The following is a 13,891-nucleotide window of genomic DNA, read 5'->3' on the forward strand; positions in this document are numbered from 1 at the left end:
CTTGAAAATAAGTTTCAAATAGGTGCTGTTCAAGGAAATGATGAATGTGCAATCATGTTACAAAGTGGTTGCCATAACTGCCATATCCTTTTGACAGCGACTGCATATGTATACGTCAGAAATATACATGCTGCTGAAAGCCAGTATCTCAAATTTAGCAATGACCATAGCATGCTTAATCATATGGTTCCTAAAAGACTGAGCGTAATTTTGCATATAATTTTTTCATATTTTCTTTGTTTGTTTCAACAAGGAATGATAACGAATTCCTGTGATTTTGTAAGTTTCAGTACATTGTTGCTTTTTTCTGGAATGCTAAAGTGTACATTACGGCTCTTCAGTGGAAAAGAATGAGATTTACTCATACACACGCTACAACACTTGTAACCAAGATACTGTTTACACATGTATATGCTGCCACACTTTTAGTGTATGAAATACCCTGTATGGATAAATTAGAAAACATTTTATCTAGAATAAAGGATTTAAATTTCTCATTTTTGGTGTGTATTTTAATAACTCATTTTGCATGCAAAATAATAAGAACATACAAATTGATATCATTTTCTTAATTCTTAACAAAATTTGACCAATTTGTTGTCGGGAGCTTTGTCATGTTGACCGCCGTTCTTTACATACATTGTCACACTACAAAATACTGGGACAGAAACCAAGTATGTGTTATCTTACTGCAGCAGGATGGACATCGCACAGCTTGACCGGTGGTCTTTACGAATTACCATGGTAAGGATTCAATACCTATTGAAATTCTGTTAAGGAAAACATTCCCAGATGGTGAAAAAGATAATTAGAAGATACAAAAAAAGTACTCACTCTTCTTCATAAAACAGGATGTGGTCCACATCAAATAGTGAGTACCAATACTGTTTTTACTATTCTCATTATATAAAAATATATGAAAAAAAAATTGTGATTTGGTTGATCTATGCAATATATTTTATAAGCATATCTGCTGTGTCATTTATAATGTATCAACATTATAGATAATAAATATATACATTCAAGATTGTGATTTTTCAGTCTGATAAATAAATATCTATTTTCAGCTGGAAGGGTGTATGATGAATATAACTAGACGGAGTTGTCGCGGTATGAAGTGACTTCACAGAACATACATCTAAACTGAAATTACAAGAACCGATAAATAGATTATTCATAACACAATAAAAAGTGTGTAACGACTTAAACAGAAATAAATGGTATTATCTTATTCGGTATCATTTGTACTTTAATATATCAATAATGTCGTTGTAGATGCCAAAATGGATACAAGGGCATTGATAGAGAGAAAAGCTGTACATGCAGTTGCGGAACGTCTGCAGGAAATGAAGCATCCGGAGATAGAAAAAAATGCGAACAGGCAATTCAATGCTGTCTTTGGAAACAGACATGCTTGCTTCCGCTCTTCTTCCAATTTTCCATTTTCTTCAAAAGAAGTTCAGCCTATCAAAATAACAGGAAAATGCAAACTGCCTCTACAACGTGGTTTCATTGGGCTTAGCTGGTAAATATGACAACATACATAAATAAAACTGTATGTTATATTCATACATAAATATAGATATAGCATAATATTTATCTTCAGGACCCTTATCTTCTTTTTCATTCTAATATAATGATACATATTGTATCTGTATCATGCTGGATTGAATGCAGTGTAACACTGACTCAAATTAAATATCTACTTCGGCTTTTTGATTGACATCAGACATACATTGACTGACAACAATATTGTGATTTCATTAATTTTTGCCATTTTATACCAGAAAAGCATGAGTTATATCATTCTTAGAACCAAATGTTAATTTGCATAAGAAGAAACATCAGCATAAACTCTACGGTAAACTACAGCTGCTGAGCTGTTTTTAAACTCAGACAACAGAAGTCATCACAAAAAATAATTAGTGAAGCTGTACAAAATTCTGATGCCGGACTCTGGTCAACTAAAATAGTCTAAACCTACCTGATGATGGATTAAATCGTTACAAAAAATAAAATAAATACAATAAACACAATAAATATGATAAATATGGTGTTTTCTCACTTGCAATTCCGCAGACTTCCATCACAACAAGGGCAGATAAATCATGGTCATCTCTAATGCACTTAATTGCCCTCTCTTCAGCATTAAACAGAGATATTATCTAAATATATGTATAAGTCAATCCAGCCACTTTCAATACACAAATTAGACCCATAAAGCAACTTGGCTTCATCCAATTTAGCCAACCTGATGTACCAGTTATGATAATGTGGTTCAGAGATGGTGACAGTCGTTTCAGTGCAGTGTCTGAGCCAAATCACTTTGTTCTCGTACACATCTTAGGTGAAGGGAATTCAAATGACTCTGAAGATAACATATCCAATGGAGTTTGGCTGTTATTGTCCAGGCAATTCACAAGTATACAAGAACAGCAACTTGAGAAATAGTATGTTCATCAGTCACCAAATGTTGATCACAATGATATGAATGTCACCAAATGTCGATCACGATGATATGAATGTCACCAAATGCTGACAATGATAATATGGAATTATGAGAAAGGAGACATCAAAAGATGATAGTATAAACATTAAACAAAGTGCACATGAACAGCATGGAGAGAGTGATGATCCTGGATATTGAGGAGTTGATGATAATTAAGTCGACAAAAGCCAAAAAGGAACTGTGTAGGGAGATTAACGAATAGAAGAAGTCACCATCAGATATTCACAAACTGACAAGACACAGAGAGCACAGGAACTGTGTGGTGATTACTGAAGTAAGAAATAGACCATCACAAAATGTTTATAAATGTGGTGTTGACAGGAAATATGAGCAAAGTGTGAGCGAAAAACTGAAAGCGAACACAAAATTAAGAGAAAACTAGTACATTGGCAAGAAGAAAAATATAAAATGACCAAGTAGATAGTGACTACACAACTAGCAATGAAATTCCAAATTTTCAACAAAAACATTACAAAATTCCTCAAAAAGATGTGTCTCAAACATCAGATTATTCCACATCAGCAGAACTCCTTATCGAATCAATGATACCAAGAAAAGACAGTTTATGTAAGAAAAAAAGGAAGTTCTCACCCCAGTACGATGTCCCCAAATCTTCACTTCAATCATTTGATTCTTCTGAAGATGACAAACTTGAATCTAAGGAAGGTGTGAAATATGACCGTACTGAAGATATTCGAGTTCTATCAGACCTAGATATTTCTGATTTTGAAAGTGGTGATGAAGGCAACAAGGACGATGAAGAGGAAAACACACTAGTACTTCAGATCCAAAGCTGAAATGGACACATAAATTGCAGAATGTTACAAAGAAGACCTTTACAGGTCCTAAACCTGATGTAGTCATTCCTTTGTCATTGTAAACAAAAGAAACATTCCACGAGCACATATTCAGAATGAAGTCTACCAATGCCTAATTTATTGCGCAGCAAAAAGAAGGCAGTCCCAGGACAAAACCTGGAGAGAGGATTCCCATATAATGTCAATATACAGGGCATAAAATCTTTCATTGGTTTCCTCATGATAATGGCCTTGACCCAGAACCATGCCTAGATGATTACAGTCTACTCACCTTGCATTTAACAATCAGCTAGTCTCAAAGTCTATGTCCAAAAATTGGTTTGAATCCGTACAATGATTTTTCACATGAATAATCCTTATAGCAATCCATCAAGGCAACCAGACAAGGCTCTAACAAAAGAGAACATCAAAAAAGATCCTCTTTACGAAGTTTCACTACTTATGGAAGGTGTGAGGAAAAACAGTTTACAAAAGTACAATCTTTACCAGGAAGTATCTGTAGACCAAGTGATGATCAAGTGCCATGTCCAACAGTGGACAACTGTAGGGGCTCCAAATAAAACGACAAAGAGAGGATTTAGTGTCTTTGTGGATGCTGATGCTGTAACTGGTTTCCTGTGAGTTTCCAATTTATTTAAGGAAACAAAAGGAAATCAGACTTACACAGCATGTTATTGACAACTTTACAGAGGGCACTGATGGTAGGAACCATGTCATATTTGTGGACAAGTTTTACACATCTGTACGTTTAGCTGTATCCCGTTTTAGAGAAATCAACATTCCTGTGTGGATCTTTCAATACTGGTAGGAAGAAGAGGCCTGCAGACCTTCAAGTAGACAAACAAAAGCAAAGCAAGACAAAATCATAACCTTACAGAGAGATAACTACCTCATAAGACAAACCATAGATGGACAACTAGTTGCCACTACTGTTGGCAGGAAACAAGGACAATTTTTAATTTAAACACTTTTCACAACCCTATTACAGATGAAAGGCATGACAAAGTGGAACAAAACATCTGAATGCATCAGGGAAATGGGGAAAATTGGAATTTCCATGGCCTGAGGAAGTTGTTGAGTTTAACAAGTACATGGGTGGAGTAGTTACAATCTACGAGGGCCGAGCATCTACTGATGGACTTACTGTGTGTGGTTTGGCCTAGATATGGCATTAATCAATGCCTTATTGATGTACAAAGACACTCAACGAAAAGAAACCCACAAGGAATTTCAGCTAAAGTAAGTATTAAGATCATTTATCAGCTATTCTGGTTTTCCAGGAATGTAAAAGTATGTTTATAATTATTATCATTATATTCTTTATGTCTTTGACAGGTAGCTTGGAGGCGATAGTAATCAAATACATACACCAAAACAGGTAGATGTCGTAGCAATTTCGTCTCTGTTTAATGTGTCACATAAGTCATAGCAGTGCCATGTTTGCAGATATTGTAGCAAAATGAAAACACAAACTGGAGTAGGGCAAGCACGAGAAACAACATACAGATGCTCTAAATGTGGTGTTTACATTCACAGATATATATGAAGTTACTTAAGCTTTTAATCAATAACTGCATTATTCTTTATTAAATAAATACCATGCATATATATATATATCCATAATGCAGTATTGTTCTCTTTGTTATTTTACAGAAAGTGTTTTCTTCCATACCGTGAAACAGGGATTCAGAAAAATCCATGCAACAACATTGAACTTCAGACAGAAGTTGTTAAAACACCATCAAAGTTGCAGTCTACTAGAGGTAACAACAGATATATATATATATATATATATATATATATATATATATAATATCGTATTTACATAGACATATTTATATATGTTAAAAACATACATATTATTTATCATTTCTATAATCATTTATCTTAAAAACACAGAAACCAAAACACTACAAGAGATATGAAGGTCAATTCAATCTGTATTCACAAGGTAAGAAAATGTTAGTAAAGATAACTACCTCTGCCTGAATACGCCTTCAATGATACAGGTGTAGCTATACACATTATACATGCTTTATTTGGTTTTATTTGTAGATCGAACTCCCAAAAAGATAAAGACTGATGACAAAACATCAAATACTTCCGTTATAATTGACACATCCAAAAGAATTGGAAAGAATAAAAACGATCCTGTGAAAAAGACAAAAGGCAGCTTATTGCAATGTTCCTCTTATGTTTCAGTTAACAGCATTGATGATTTTAAAAGGCTTTCCAAAAATCATAAATGTTGCATCAAAAATCCAAGTTCAAAGCCATTTTGTTGAATAATATTTCTGACTTGAAACAACAAATCCAATGTAAATATCAGGTGTAGCAAAACGTTAAACATGGGACGAGCAAGACAACATAAATGACCTATCATTATATTTCCAGATTTTTTAGGTTGAAGGCACACCCCTCAAAAGGGAATACTTTATATTTGTCTAAGTAAACGGCTGTGTATCAATCTGTTCAAACAGCTAATTGTTTTGATTATTTCAAAAATCATATCCTATTCATCGGCAGTGAAAATTGTATTTCGTAAGTACTACTAGTAGCCATTCCATACAAATCCACACTGCATATGTGTTATTTGAGATACAACCAAACCTTGTAGCGTACCAGTCTGTATTGAAGATTTGTAATGAGAAATTCTATATAAAACCACAACATAATGATGCGTATCAAAGACTTGATATATGAAATTCTACATAAATCCCGAGCATATTAACAAGAAGATTTATAATGAGAAATTCTACATAAACCTACAGCATAATATTTAATATATCTAGTATTACATAAAGTCACAGATAGTAATATATTAATATTTGAAAACCACAGAAGACTACAGCATTCAAATCCGTCCAGAAATTTTAACATTTCTACAGCAACAGGAAGAAACTGCAACCTACCAATAGGTAGTCATTGATGTAGTATGGTAATCCACAGTGTGCCGATCTCCACTGGAGGCAAAGTATCATTTTATTCCTTAGCAAAAATATACTAAAGGTCTCGAAATACAACAACAACAAATACTAAAAGAATCATTATGGATGTTCTGCTGTGACTTTAAATGTATGCGTAAACCCGCTGTAGCAGTTACATAAATATGGATATTCTCCAATGTCAATAGAAGTCTGTAACGTATAAAACATGAAAACCTCCTTATGATTGAAGGTCCATGATGTACTAATGCATGCCTGAGTCTAATTAGTAAAGACTAATTGTCTTTTAATTTACATCTACTTTGCTATAATATACTGGATATTCAATCATTCAGATATGCCTTGAAGTATGTTTGCGAAAAAAAACAATAAAATGTATGAAAAAGATCAATTAGGTATTAAAAGTTTGTCTGAAATAAAATATATTCATTATTTATCAAATTTAATTACAATCAACTAAAAACAGAATGAAACCAAGTCATATCTTCTTTCAATTAGTGTCACATTAAAATTGAGGACAGGAATCAGCTTTAGTAAACTAGCTTGGTTATCACATCAAAAAATGGCAAAAACCGGTTGTTGAAATGAAAAGTCTGCAGCCGTCCTACGACAAATAATTACAGCTCTTGGAGAGCCGTTTTTTAGTGCACACTGATACAATTTGGACGTGCTGCGCTATAAGATAGTAGCCCTCCAAAGGATACTGAACTTTCAATGTGGGCCAAAAAATAACAACACCTAAGCTTCCTTTCCTATATATCCCCACTGATTTAAAGCTCCATGGCACCACTGGAACTTGAAAATCATTTCAGGTACGTCTCAGCTGAATTCCAATAAAGGAACTTGACAAGATATTTACATGTTTATGCAGTAAAGAACAAATCAGCAACACATCTTCCTTAGTTTAACAAGCAAAAGTCTATTTGCTCTACAATGTAAGAAAATAAAAGCAAAACTCACCACTTTCTTTCAAAAAGGATGTGACCCCATTAAGTTTGAAGCTGCCCAGTCAATCACCAGAAGACAAAGCTGGAGTAGCTTCCCTTGAAATTGTCCTTCTTCCCTGGTCTTTAGAGCTATGGCTAAGTATATTCCCTTTGATATCCTCCCTTCCTGGTCATGCATTCTGAGGTTGTGAGGTAGTAGTCTCCCTTTATATCCACTAAAATGATCTGTACACTTACAGGTTTCTTCCGTCTTTCACCTTTTGCTGTCTGCATGTCCGACGATGTACCTAACCTGTCTTAAAACACCTAAAAATTCCTAGCATAGCAATTCCTAACAAAACGATGGGCATTTCTTTTAGGTCTTCTAGAACATCTTCATTGAAACTGGTCAAAGTTCAAATTTGTCATAATTGTAAGTTCATTTCACAGTTTCTACTTTTCAGTTACTTAAATGTGTAAAACTGGTATGTAACAGAGAAAGAGAGAATGGAACACCATAAAGAAAATGTGATCTGGTTTGTTAGATATAGTCTTATTCCAGTTTCAATGAAGTATGATTACAGGTTTTAGTCCTACCTCCAGTAAGTGAGCAGTGACTGGTCGCCACAAGACCTCAACACGGGCTAGATTGACAAGACCGGTCTCCAGTAACTTAGCCACGGCAAACAAGGACGGTTCCTGTAAGTAAAACATGCCCAGTCAAAAGCATTGTATTGTTTACTAAATATTAGATATTTTAATAATAACTATCTTTCCACACATCAGTTATTACATGTAAAGATTTAATTCAACATTCATCTATCATTGCATGAAGAGACCATATTACACTACATGCCAATTAGTTTTTCAATTGACACTTCCCAATGTGTTACCTCCCTTTATCAGGAAAAAACTACTCAAGAACCTTCACACAGCAGTCGAAAAACAAGGTCCAATTTTGATTAATAATTTGTTAGATATAAATGTTTAGCTAATATATTTTCACTTTATTAAGCATCCTCCTTCAAGTAGAGCTTTCATAGTATATGTATATATAGATAGAGGCCATATGTAGAGTAATGATATTCATCATATCCTGAAATAAATGCGCCACATCTAAAATAAATTGTAAACTTAATAACATCATTAAAAAACATTTGACTTTCAGAATATCTTCTTCATCCAGGGACATTTTCATTTGAAAATGATGTAATAATCATAATGTTTATTTAATCAAAGAACTTTCGCAATAAAGATGTTCGGGGAATAGAACTTGTTTTTCGACCAACTGCGGCAACCAAAATGCAACGGGAAGCATAAAACCCATCAGATATCCTTTTCTGTCGCCGGTATGTCTCAAACCCACATTCTTGGGGAGAAGGACTTGAAGCTTATGTTTGAATGTAAGCATCACATCGGTGTTCACTGTCAGCACAATAGCAATCATATTTTACCAAGGCACTATATAAGTAACATTACAATCATATGTTTGGTCTCTTTTTATCATTACTTTTGTAATGGATTATCCTAAACTATTATCAATGCATTTGTAATATCAAACATCAGCTGACATATCAACACCCATACCATTGACTAGCTCAACTAATATATTCTTACTGTTACATATTTATACAAGAGGCCCAAGAGGCCTGCATTGCTCACATGGCTCTTAATTCAGCTATTCAGTCATTCAACAAAGAATTACAAAAAGGTAGAATAATTTCCCTATTGGGCCCTCATCTTATGGTCAAATTATACAAAACAGATTCACCTAAGCATGCCTCAGATGAAATTGTGACATTATCAAGGCATTCCTACTTGAGAAGAATGATTTCTAAGAATATGGCCTATTTCAGCTAAAGGCCCTTAGCCCCTTCTGCCCCAGGGAGCTAAATACCATTGTTTATACAAATATTATTTCCCTTAACCCAAGAATACTTTACACCAAATTGGGACAAATTCTAGGAATTCCTATAGAAGAATGCTTTTAAAAGGACATGCTCATTTGAACCTTTCCCTCCACAGTGGGCCAAGGCCCATCTATATACAAAAATAACTCTCCTGTACACAAGAATGCTTTATACCAAATTGGGACAGTTTCCAGGCATTCCTACAGAAGAATGCTTTTAAAGGATTTACTCCATTTCCCCTATTGAGCCCAGCCCTTCCCCTGGGGGCAAAGACTGACCATTTATACAAAAATAATTCCCCTGTACACAAGGATGCTTCACACCAAATTGGGACAGAATCCAGGCATTACTATAGAAGAAGAAGAATTTTAAAGAATTTGGCCTACTTCAACTATTAGGCCCAGCCCTCCCCAGAGAGTCAAGTCCCACCATTTATACCAAAATGATTTCCCTTACCAAGGCATTCCTGCAGAAGAAGATTTTAAAAGGATTTGCTCTATTGAACCCTCCCCTCCCCAGTGGGTCAAGGACCATCTACATACAAAAACAACTCCCCTGTACCTAAGGATGCTTCACACCAAATTGGACAGAATCCAGGCATTCCAATTGAAGGATTTTAAAGGATTTGCTCTATTTCCCTCATTTCCATCTATCAACTCCCAAGGGGGACAATTCACAATTAATACAAAATTAATTCCTATTCACTCAAGGATATTTCAGACCAAATTTGAGCAAAATCCACTAAGACATTTCTTAAGAAAAAGTTGACAGACATTGCAGTGTAGCATAAGCTCGACGGTCCTTTGGACCAAGAGAGCTGAAAAGACTAAGCACTTTTATATACAGGCCACATATTCCCTAAGTTTTTATAAATGGCGTGGGATATTGGTACAATTAATATACAATAAGTAACTAGGAATACATGTTTTTATGTTACTGACAAGCATACTTCCAATTCTACACCCATTACCATGCTCTTATTATTTCAATGATCATCTTTCTATATTGACATTACCAAAAAGTATCTTTCTCTAGCAACAATACCAAACCATGTTTCTACATCAAGAGTATCAAAAATAATCTTTTTACATTGTACATTGACAATATCCAACATCATCTTTTTACATCGACGATACCTTGACAACACCTAAAAGAACCATTCTACATTAACAACACCAAAAAGAACCTTTCTACATTGACAACACCAAAAACCATCTTTCACGTCTTTCTTCATTAACAATACCATTTTTTCCTTTTCTACATTAATAAAACTAAAAAATAACTTTCTACATTGACAAAACCAAACAATACCAGTAATAATTTTCTAGATCAACAGTATCAAAACCAGCTTTATCTCTGTACACTGACAATATCAAATCTATATCTCTGTACACTGACAATACCAAATCTATATCTTGTACACAGACAATACCAAATCTATATCTTGTACACTGACAATACCAAATCTATATCTTGTACACTGACAATACCAAATCTATATCTTGTACACTGACAATACCAAATCTATATCTTGTACACAGACAATACCAAATCTATATCTTGTACACTGACAATACCAAATCTATATCTTGTACACTGACAATACCAAATCTATATCTCTGTACAGTGACAATACCAAATCTATATCTCTGTACACTGACAATACCAAATCTATATCTCTGTACACTGACAATACCAAATCTATATCTCTGTACACTGACAATACCAAATCTATATCTCTGTACACTGACAATACCAAATCTATACTTTGTACACTGACAATACCAAATCTATACTTTGTACACTGACAATACCAAATCTATATCTCTGTACAGTGACAATACCAAATCTTATCTCTGTTCACTGACAATACCAAATCTATATCTCTGTACACTGACAATACCAAATCTATATCTCTGTACACTGACAATACCAAATCTATATCTCTGTACACTGACAATACCAAATCTATATCTTGTACACTGACAATACCAAATCTATATCTCTGTACACTGACAATACCAAATCTATATCTCTGGACACTGACAATAACAAATCTATACTTTGTACACTGACAATACCAAATCTATACTTTGTACACTGACAATACCAAATCTATATCTCTGTACAGTGACAATACCAAATCTTATCTCTGTTCACTGACAATACCAAATCTATATTTCTGTTCACTGACAATACCAAATCTATATCTTGTACAATGACAATACCAAATCTATATCTCTGTACTCTGACAATACCAAATCTATATCTTGTACAATGACAATACCAAATCTATATCTTGTACACTGACAATACCAAATACCAAATCTATATCTCTGTACACTGACAATACCAAATCTATATCTTGTACACTGACAATACCAAATCTATATCTCTGTACACTGACAATACCAAATCTATATCTTGTACACTGACAATACCAAATCTATATCTCTGTACATTGACAATACCAAATCTATATCTCTGTACACTGACAATACCAAATCTTATCTCTGTTCACTGACAATACCAAATCTTATCTCTGTTCACTGACAATACCAAATCTATATCTCTGTACACTGACAATACCAAATCTATATCTTGTACACTGACAATACCAAATCTATATCTCTGTACACTGACAATACCAAATCTATATCTTGTACACTGACAATACCAAATCTATATCTCTGTACACTGACAATACCAAATCTTATCTCTGTTCACTGACAATACCAAATCTATATCTTGTATACTGACAATACCAAATCTTATCTCTGTTCACTGACAATACCAAATCTATATCTCTGTACTCTGACAATACCAAATCTATATCTTGTACACTGACAATACCAAATCTTATCTCTGTACACTGACAATACCAAATCTTATCTCTGTTCACTGACAATACCAAATCTATATCTCTGTACTCTGACAATACCAAATCTATATCTTGTACACTGACAATACCAAATCTTATCTCTGTACACTGACAAAACCAAATCTTATCTCTGTTCACTGACAATACCAAATCTATATCTCTGTGACAATACCAAATCTATATCTCTGTACTCTGACAATACCAAATCTATATCTTGTACACTGACAATACCAAATCTTATCTCTGTACTCTGACAATACCAAATCTATATCTCTGTACTCTGACAATACCAAATCTATATCTTGTACACTGACAATACCAAATCTATATCTCTGTACACTGACAATACCAAATCTATATCTCTGTACACTGACAATACCAAATCTATATCTCTGTACACTGACAATACCAAATCTATATCTCTGTACACTGGCAATACCAAATCTATATCTCTGTACACTTACAATACCAAATCTATATTTCTGTACACTGACAATACCAAATCTATATCTTGTACACTGACAATACCAAATCTATATCTTGTACACTGACAATACCAAATCTTATCTCTGTACACTGACAATACCAAATCTATATCTCTGTACACTGACAATACCAAATCTATATCTCTGTACACTGACAATACCAAATCTATATCTCTGTACACTTACAATACTCTGTACACTTACAATACCAAATCTATATTTCTGTTCACTGACAATACCAAATCTATATCTCTATACACTGACAACACCAAATCTATATCTCTGTACACTGACAATACCAAATCTATATCTCTGTACACTTACAATACCAAATCTATATCTTGTACACTGACAATACCAAATCTATATCTCTGTACACTGACAATACCAAATCTATATCTCTATACACTGACAACACCAAATCTATATCTCTGTACACTTACAATACCAAATCTATATCTCTGTTCACTGACAATACCAAATCTATATCTCTGTACACTGGCAATACCAAATCTATATCTCTGTACACTGACAATACCAAATCTATATCTTGTACACTGACAATACCAAATCTATATCTTGTACACTGACAATACCAAATCTATATCTCTGTACACTGACAATACCAAATCTATATCTCTGTACACTGACAATACCAAATCTATATCTCTGTACACTTACAATACCAAATCTATATCTCTGTACACTGACAATGCCAAATCTATATCTCTGTACACTGACAATACCAGATCTATATCTTGTACACTGACAATACCAAATCTATATCTTGTACACTGACAATACCAAATCTTATCTCTGTACACTGACAATACCAAATCTATATCTCTGTACACTGACAAATACCAAAATTATATCTTGTACACTGACAAAACATATCTCTGTACACTGACAATTCCAAATCTATATCTCTGTACTCTGACAATACATACCTCTGTACACTGACAATTCCAAATCTATATCTCTGTACTCTGACAATACCAAATCTATATCTTGTACACTGACAATACCAAATCTATATCTTGTACACTGACAATACCAAATCTATATTTCCGTATGCTGTCAATTCCAAATCTATTACCTACTTACACTGACAACACCAGGTTTTCTCCTTGAAATCATGCCAAATGACCCCTTGCCACTAGCAATGCTAATTTTTACCATGTTCCTAATGCTACCTGGTATTTTCAATGATCATCCCCACTTTCCTGTTTTATCGTCTTCAGTAGCATGACAAGGTCCATGTACAAATCCCATTACATAAACTCATAAACTCTTATCTCCAGAATAAACATTTCTCAATAAATAGTTTCAATTGCTTATTGTGGAAAAGCATTTTACCAAAAAACATTTCAAACTTTTAATCAAGAAATATAAAATTGATAATAACAATTTTTCA

The 13,891-nt window shown here is 33.9% G+C and overlaps 1 protein-coding gene across 1 annotated transcript in view; it reads right to left on the minus strand.

The window, feature by feature from the left end:
- LOC132549279 (protein MON2 homolog) overlaps positions 1-13,891 on the minus strand; it is a 400,832-nt gene that overhangs the window by 335,690 nt on the left and 51,251 nt on the right. The window contains exon 19 of the mRNA XM_060213195.1: positions 7,796-7,897. Coding sequence (XP_060069178.1) covers positions 7,796-7,897 — 102 coding nt within the window. The remainder of the gene's footprint in view (positions 1-7,795; positions 7,898-13,891) is intronic.

The sequence above is a fragment of the Ylistrum balloti genome, unplaced genomic scaffold (genome assembly GCF_031769215.1).
Source record: "Ylistrum balloti isolate Yb309-2 unplaced genomic scaffold, AGI_CSIRO_Ybal_v1 Utg370052, whole genome shotgun sequence".
Classification (NCBI taxonomy): domain Eukaryota; kingdom Metazoa; phylum Mollusca; class Bivalvia; order Pectinida; family Pectinidae; genus Ylistrum; species Ylistrum balloti.